General features: G+C 35.3%; 1 protein-coding gene across 1 annotated transcript; it reads left to right on the top strand.

Moving 5' to 3' along the window:
* The first annotated feature begins 652 nt into the window (after nt 1–652).
* On the top strand, nt 653–8,057 carry LOC130242368 (uncharacterized). Its single transcript, XM_056474456.1, has 8 exons — nt 653–721; nt 1,461–1,781; nt 1,860–1,901; nt 5,646–5,945; nt 6,026–6,158; nt 6,250–6,293; nt 7,611–7,723; nt 7,825–8,057. Exons 1-8 carry the CDS (start codon nt 676–678, stop codon nt 7,963–7,965), a joined length of 1,140 nt encoding a protein of 379 aa, XP_056330431.1. The 5' UTR covers nt 653–675; the 3' UTR covers nt 7,966–8,057.
* The last annotated feature ends 597 nt before the right edge of the window (nt 8,058–8,654 follow it).

Raw genomic sequence — 8,654 nt, 5'->3', positions numbered from 1 at the left:
TCAATTTAAAACAGAGTAAAATAGTGTTTTGTGGTAAAGTGAAGTCATGTTTCCTTTTCCTTTGCACCCTGCAGCTGTGCAAACAGTCCTAACCCCAAGTTTCCACTGCAAAGCATGAATGCGATCCAGTTTACTGCAGCAATCGGCTGATAAATTAATCAAACTGCTGGGAAAGACACTTTGATTCATTAACATGGACGTTATCAAGTCAGGCTGTGAGCCTCTTTTAATATCACCCATGTAATTTCCATTTAAATTGTTTAGAGATGTGGAAAATGTAAATAAGGTGGAAACAACATTCCACAAGCAACTTTGTTGTGAATCACACGTATGTTAGAACTGCACCATTTGTCTCTCGTACAAATGTATCATCGGTATTCAATTCATTTATAATATAGATTACATTAATTATGCACATAATTTTTTAAGTTAAATGATTTATGAAAACCGCAGTGCCATGCAAATGAACCAGCAAATGGCCCAATCACATATTGCCATGCTTTACAATGTACCAACAGCTTAGTTAACCACATTTTCCGGTGGCAGATGCTATTTGTGAACCAAGCCCACCTCCAGTGGAGAAGGTTTTTATGAGATTTTTTTACATATGGCATATACTATTTATCATTTCTGCATGCTGATACATGAATACTTATCTTGAATGAATGCCAAACCATGTTTCTGATTCCTGTGGTGCTGCTTTTACAATTAGGATTCCAAGGTAATGGAGACAACACTCTACTTCTTTTATTTATTATAAATAAATTATATATTCTCTAGTTAGTTTTAATGTATTAAAATCTTTGTGTAATTATAGTTTTTAATGACATAATTGCATTTTTATGAATGTATATTTTCGTATTTAATCGCTACTCTGAAATTTGCTGTGTTTTTGACATGTTTATGTTTGTTTAGTTTTTTTCCTTCCAATTTTAGTTACCTAAACTTAAAATTAAAAGGTATAGTTCACCCAAAAAATGATAATTCCATCATAATTTACTCTCGCTTGACTTGCTTAAAACCTGTTTGAGTTTCTTTCTTCTGTTGAACACAAAATAAGCTATTTTGAAGAATGCTGGAAACCTGTAACCATTGACCTTTGTGGTGTTTTCCCCAATATAAAAAGTCAATGGTTACAGGTTTTCAGCTTTCTTCAAAATATCTTCTTTTGTGTTCAACAGAAGAAAGACACTCTTAAATGTTTATAATCACTTAAACGAGAGTTAATAGTGAGTAAATTTTCATCCTTAAACCAAATAGAAAAATTAAGATTTCTTCTTGGCATATACAGCGATTGGAATAAAATCACTTTTCTGTTTTCATTTAAATAATTTTTATTGTTACTAGATTTTTTTGTCTTACTGTTTGAGATACAGATACATAACGCAATACATAGAAATGTATAACAGTATTTAAACAAATTTAAAAGTACAATTTCTAAACTTTATTGGTCTTCACAGTTGCTGTAAGAAGCATGAATGCCGGAATCCAGCATGAGTTTAAAAATGCAAGACTTGAAGAGCCGCTTACCTTAAACTGTACCTACAACTGTTCCAGTGGCTTTACTCGTTATTTCTGGAAATCAGAAGAAACTCCGGAATGTATCAAGTGCCTCTGGAAAGAAAGTCAAACAAAATTAGGTGACATGTGCAGTGTGAGCTTGTACACATCTCATCTAACTTTGAAGCAAGCGCGTAATAACTACTCTTGCCTTTCTGAAGAGAGTGACCATCCAAGCCTTCCTATTAAAACGGAGCTACTGGTCACTATACAAGTCCATGGTAAGAGTTGTTTGAATTGTGTTTCCATTCACACATCCCAGTCCATTGCTTAAAACATATATCAATTGCTTCTTACAGATGAAGCTGAAGAACAAGCACCATCCCCTAAAGATGTAGCTGGTGAGTCTAATGGGCCAGATTTACTAACAACGCAAACCCTCGCTTTAATATTAAATATTTAATATTTGGATTTACAAAATTGTAGTTGAACTTATTGTAAACTCATTAGTAGGAGTTACCCTTTCAGATACAACATTTATGGAAGGGTAGAATTTGAATTAATTGTGATTTACTAAGGTTTGTGATGGTCAGGTTCTTTTTGTGCTGTTTTTAAAAGGGTTAGTTCACCCAAATATGAAAATTCTGTTTTTAATTATTCACCTGCATGTTGTTTCAGTCCCCTGAGACCTTCATTCATCTTCGAAACACAAAATGAGATATTTTAGATGAAATTCAAGAGCTTTCTCATGCTCTATAGACAGGAATATATTTTGCATCACTGCAGAGTTTAACCATAAAGTGAAAGTTTATAATGTGCATGTGATTTTAAGGCCTGTGAGTTTAAAGCATTCAGGCACAAGAAACTGTACAGTTTGTAACTTTGATAAAGTTACTGTATGTTGATTAATTTTATGAAATATTTTTTTATACATTGAAAACTATACAATGTTGAATTTCTGTACCTGAATTCTGTTTTGACTCCCCAGAAAACTATAAAGCTCTGTTTGTTTCACTGTCATCTTTCATCTGTTGTATTTGCTTTTTAATTTGTAATATTTTCTACATAGTTCACTCTGTACCGAATCGTCCCAATTAGTCTAAATTAATCCTTCTTTCCCAATAGAGCAATTCAAGTCATCTGGTGAAACTGTTTTCATCTCGCAATATATATAGCAGAAAAACAAAACATTTCAATGTCAGATATTTCCAATATAGAGCAGCCATAATTCAAAGTACAGAAAAGGAACAAAAAACATTGTCAAAACATTTCATGCGGCTTCAGTGTGTTCGAGAACACTTTGTACACCAAAAAAAAAGAAAGTAAAAGCAATTTTGTACTTTTCAGAGTGCGCGTGTACTTTGGGCAAAACTATGTTTGCGTGTCACACTGCAAACTCTGATGGCAATACGTGGTACTTCCTTTGATAAACACCCATACTGGTGAAGATATAGCAAAATAAAGTTGTTTTTACAATTTATTTTGCACACAAAAATGTTCTTGGAGCTTCAGCTGAACCACTGAAGTCACATGGAATGTTTTGACATTATTTTAGTTGCTTTTCTGGACTTTGAACATCTCGGGACTCTTGCTGTCTATGGAGGATGAGTGATCTCTTGGATTTCGTTTGAAATATCTTAATTTGTGTTCAAAAGATGAACAAAGGTCTCACAGGATTGGAACAACATAGGGGTGAGTAATTAATAACAGAATTTTCTTTTTTGGGTGAACTAATCTTTTAAAGCCTCCCAAAAAAAGGCATATCTTAAACCCCTTGATTATAGGCGGATATCCTTTCTGAGAACTATCCCATAAAACTTTTATTAAAATCATTCTGTGTGTTGTAAATAGCAATGTTTTATTTTTAAATAATCGTGTAAGAAGTTAAACACATACGCAAGTGGGGCAAAAATGTGTTTCAGGGTTAGAAACAATTAGAGTCCACCCCTCCCTTGCCACACAGTGGTTTGGTCCAAATGCCTAATTAAATTTTTTACACACAAGTCAGAGAATAAAGTCAATAGCTGTGGAACTTGTGGAATTAATTCATTTAAACATCAAATGAACAAACTACTTTCTCATTAAAGGGACGGTTCACCCAAAAAAATTAATTTTGTCAACATTAACTCACCCTTGTTACGATATTAGTTAGTCTGTGACTGCAACAGAAAATAAATAATTGGTGATGTGCAACGGCTAGACAACGAACTCTCATCTCCTCAACCAGAATGGCTAATGACTGATGAGGTCAAATCAAGAAAAAGAGAAGTTTACATAAGTCAAACTAAGAAAACAGGGTATTAATTCAGAAGGGGCAAAGCCAAAATAACAAAAATCAAGCTAACTCCCAAGAAAACCTCTTCCAAATCTGAAGAAAATTTTTTTAAATACATCAACATAAACTAACTCCCTTAACTGGCATAAACAGGAGAAATATTCAAAACAAAATGGCATCCATCTTCCTACTTAACCTTCAAAAAAAATAAATAAATAAAGATAAATCTCACTTCTCTTTAAATTGTTAAAAGTCTTTGAGAAGATCATTAACAGTAAAAGTTCTACTTCAACAGCCTCAATGCAAACGAGCTACTTAAGCTAAATCAGATCTTTTAAAGCTCTGGAAAACAACAGGTCTGGCTGTGGAGAAGCGCTCTGCCACTGCCCCATCTAGCCACCACCAACACTTGTTTAAGAGGCAGCTCAGGTTAAATACTCTCTCTCCTCTCCCAACAGATTAACTGCAAGAAGAGAAACACAGATAGAGAGAGGGAGAAACAAAAACAAAAGCAAGGCACATAGAGCCCACCATAGATACATCCCACCCTCCTGCAACACCCTCCATTTGTTCAAAAACTACATTGTTTTCTGTTTTTCTGTTGAACGCAAAGGAAGATATTGATGAACCTTGGGAAAAAATTGCCATTGACTTCCATAGTACTTTTTTGTTCCTACTATGTATGTCAGTTGATGAATATCATGTTTGTTAAACAGAAGAAAGAAACGACGAAAGGTTTAGACTATATGAAAATTTAGAAATGTCTATTTTTGGGTGAACTATTCCATTAATATAGATGATACCAATGTATTTCCGATGAGTTAGCTGTGTTAATGCTACCTGCTTGACAGATAGCTTGAAGTTAGCTCTCTGCAACTTTCACATGGTCACCCACTGAAGCTAAGCAAGGCTGCGCCCGGTCAGTACCTGGATGGGAGACCACATGGGAAAACTAGTGTGTTAGTAAGGCCAACAGGGGGTGCTCAACCTGTGGTCTGTGTGGGTCCTAACGCCCCAGTATATTGATGGGAACTCTACACTGCTCGGTGAGTGCCATCTTTTGGATGAGACGTTAAACTGAGGTCCTGACTCTCTGTGGTCGTTAAAAATCCCAAATTTGCCCACTGGCCTCCTTACCATCCCAATATCATAATTGGCTTCATCACTCTATCTTCTCTCCACCAATCAGCTGGTCGCGTCATCCAAGTAGATGCTGCACAATGGTGGTGCATGAGGAGATCCCCCATTGTGTAAAGTGCTTTGAGTGTCTAGAAAAGCACTATATAAATATAGGTAACTATTATTTATATTATTATTATTATTATTATTATTATTATTATTATGTCTACAAGGGAAACGACCACTGACCACTGTTCTGACAAATGTATCAAAAACTCTCTAGCCTGGCCAATGACATCTATGATGATCTGAGTCTATGCAAAAATGATCATGAGCACACAATATAACATGCACCCAAACTGTCATTATGGAAATAAGCATTCATTTGCACAGACAGTAGAATCACCTGCAAAACCTTTATAAGATTACAACCTCACACTAATTTGCTCTAAGTAAATCTGTCTCTCTGTATGCTCTATAAAAGTAGATTTATACTTACTGTGCTATTTCTTTTTTTTTTTTTAAGATTTATTTTTGGCCTTTTGCCTTTATTAGATAGGGCAGTGTTTAGACAGGAAGCGAAGTTGAAGAGAAAGAGAGGGGGTAGGGTAGGGAAATGTCCTCGAGCTGGGATTTGAACTCGGGACGCGCTAAGCACTAGGCTATTGCACCGACACTGTGCTATTTCTATTGGCTGGTATTATATATATATATTTTATTTATTTTTTTTTTTTTTTCAAATGTTGTCCAGGTCCATCTCTGAGAGTGAAGCTATACAGGGGTCAGACAGAGTCGGAAGAAGTGCTTACATCACTGTCCACCATCGAAGTAACAGCAGAAACTGCACTCTCGCTTCAATGTGTTGCCCTTGACAACAAAGATTGTGAAGTGCAGTGGGTCAGAGAAAACAGTACCTTCCCCTTGACTGAACCAAAAGACACAGTGGAGTGGAATAAAATCACCGAAGAGGACAGTGGGCGATACACATGCCAGACCAAAGAGACTTGCATTGATCATCCTATCACTGTGGAGATAAAGGTCATCACATCAGGTGAGGGTTTTTACAATATACCAACTCCTTTTCAGATTCACATACAACAAAGTCCATCAAAACCGCATTTTCCCATACAGATGGACTCACCTGGGCCAAGATATTCGCAGCCTTTGCCGTGTCTGCAGTGTTTGTCCTGACGGCCAATCTGGTGTATCTGTGCTACAGAAGAGGATGTAAGATAATGGATTCCTCTAACACAGCCCATGAAAGGTAATGCACAATTTATGCACATACAGTTAATCATTACGAAGTATCATAATGTATCAAATTGCTTTCATCAACACTATCTGGTTTCTTTTAGGGTTCCATCCAGAAGTGGAGTGGTGATTAGGCCAATTGCTCAAGGTTTATCTCAATTTATTACACTTTTATCATACAGCATAGTATGAAACATCTGAATTTAAAAAAACATGATCTTTATTAACACTACACTGTTAATGATTTTTGCAGATTACACAGTATTAAACTGTAATATGACCTGTATTTTACTGCAGGACAGCTATGCAGTATGTTACTGTATTTTAAAATTGCATCGTGGAAATTACTGTATATTTTACAGCAAAGATACAGTATACAATACTGAAAATATACAGAAAGATAAATTGGGCTGTAAATGTAAAACAAAGTATTTTGCTGTAATTGATGACACAGTAAGTTACTGGAGAAACGCTGCCAGTAAATTCTACAGGAAACTGTTAACACTGTAGAAATCAATTCAAAACAGATCTTTTGTTGTTTGATTAACAGATGTGGTTGCTTAAAGCTAATATACGATATACTGATACACACGCATTATTTGTATAACATTCAATTGTATTTAGTCTGTATTTTGTCCATACAAGAAAAAAAAGACTACAGAGATAACTCAAGTCGTTCAAGAATTGATCTAAGATTTGAGATGTCTTTCACATCTTATTACATGCAAATGGTTTAAAACTGCTTGAAACTTTAATGATGATGATGATGGTTAAACATTCGTTTCTCTCAACACTAGATGCTGAAAGGCTTGTCCATGCTTTTATTACATCTCGTTTAGATTTTTGTAACTCTTTATTCGGGGGTCTGCCAGCCAATTCACTTAAGATTTTATAATATGTTCAAAACTCAGCCGCACGTGTGTTAACTAACACATCATCTCAGTCTCACCCTATCCTATAGTATAGTCTATCCCTATACTCCAACAGTTACACTGTTTGCCTGTTAAGTCACACATCGATTTTAAAACATTGATTTTAACTTATAAAGCTGTTCATGGTTCTGCTCCTGATTATATAGTATGTGATCTGATATCTACATCCTCTTCCTCTCATTATCTACGTTCTGCTTCGGGGCTCACCTTGTTTTCAGCCTCATTGCAAACTTGGCACCAAATCCCATATTTATCCCATGTGGTCTCCTATCCAGGTACTGACCAGGCTCAGCCCTGCTTAGCTTCAGTGAGTAACTGGTCTTGGGCTGCAGGGTGACATGGGTGTAGACATATATTTTGAAATATAATTATTTAAAAACTGTTATTATAAATTATAATGATAATTCAATACAATATTATTATTTTACTGTATGTTGATTACATGAGGCATAGAAAATAATGTTTTTTTTTTTTAATTTGCAAGATCTGAAAAAATCTGAATGTATTAATCGATTTTTTGAATGTATCCCCAGACAGCCAGAGTGATCATGAAGTCCCTTATGCTGACATTGTGATCTCTGTGAGAGGATCCAGCAATCCAGATGTATCCGACACCTTCAGCCAGACTTCCAAAAACCAAAGACCAGTGAGAAAAATCTAATGAATAAATACAATTCTTTTGTTAGCTTTTCTCATTTTTGTATGAGCGCATGGGACCAAACGTGTGAGTGTAAATGTGTTTTGCAGAGATGGAGGGATGAGGCCCAAGCAGGACTTCTGTATGCTTCAGCTGACAGACTGCACATCCACCCTAAAGAGGTCACTAGGAAATTAAGCACAACGTCTGAATATGCTGTAATTACTTACTCTTGTGAGGCTCTTAGTTAGTTACTTCCAAAAATGGCATTTCTATTTTTAATAAAACAAACGGCAAAATGTGGAAATCATGAATAGCCCAGTTTCTGTTGTCGGCAATTAAAAACCTGTTACACTTTGAATGCATTTGTAAACTTTTGTTTGTTGCGTGCGTGCGTGTGTGTGTGTGTGTGTGTGTGTGTGTGTGTGTGTACTGCATTTGGAGTCCTAAAATAAATAATTACTGTTTCACCATTGTTTTGCCACTCATAAAAGCCTTTTTTGAACAGAAAGGTCCATGAAACTAATTGAGCGTAATGCAATTTGCTGTGTCTTTTAACTCTAATAATTAAATGTTTTTTCCCAATGTAAGGTTAAAAAACCCTCTTAAATTATAACAAAAAATGTGAATCACACCTTAAACCACTACATTGGCATTTGTTGCAGAAAATGATACATAGGCTGCATATGAAAAACATACATTTCTGCACTTTAGACATTAAACAAAGCTGAATGTTCATGTTATGTTCACAAACATCCAATTTAATTTAATTTAATTTTTATTCTACGCGATTAGTGTTTATATATTGTCAGGAAAAAAATCATTTACCTGCAGTAGATCTTCAAAACCATCTTCACCTTTGTCAAACGAAGGCTTCAATTAAGGTTTTTTTTTAGAAAGTCCTGTTTATTCAGTTTAATTTATTAAGTTAGTTAGTTAG

This window comes from Danio aesculapii, chromosome 15 (genome assembly GCF_903798145.1).
Source record: "Danio aesculapii chromosome 15, fDanAes4.1, whole genome shotgun sequence".
In the NCBI taxonomy this organism is placed as follows: Eukaryota; Metazoa; Chordata; class Actinopteri; order Cypriniformes; family Danionidae; genus Danio; species Danio aesculapii.
Note: the sequence above shows the minus strand (reverse complement) of the source record. Positions and strands in the feature narration are given on the sequence as shown.

Bases quoted from the DNA above. Each gene is read 5' to 3' on its own strand.
- LOC130242368 (XM_056474456.1), top strand. From the start codon at position 676: ATGTTTCTGATTCCTGTGGTGCTGCTTTTACAATTAGGATTCCAAG. The intron at 6,159-6,249 runs GTAATGCACAAT...GGTTTCTTTTAG, and splicing joins TCTAACACAGCCCATGAAAG to GGTTCCATCCAGAAGTGGAG. The intron at 6,294-7,610 runs GTTTATCTCAAT...ATGTATCCCCAG, and splicing joins GATTAGGCCAATTGCTCAAG to ACAGCCAGAGTGATCATGAA.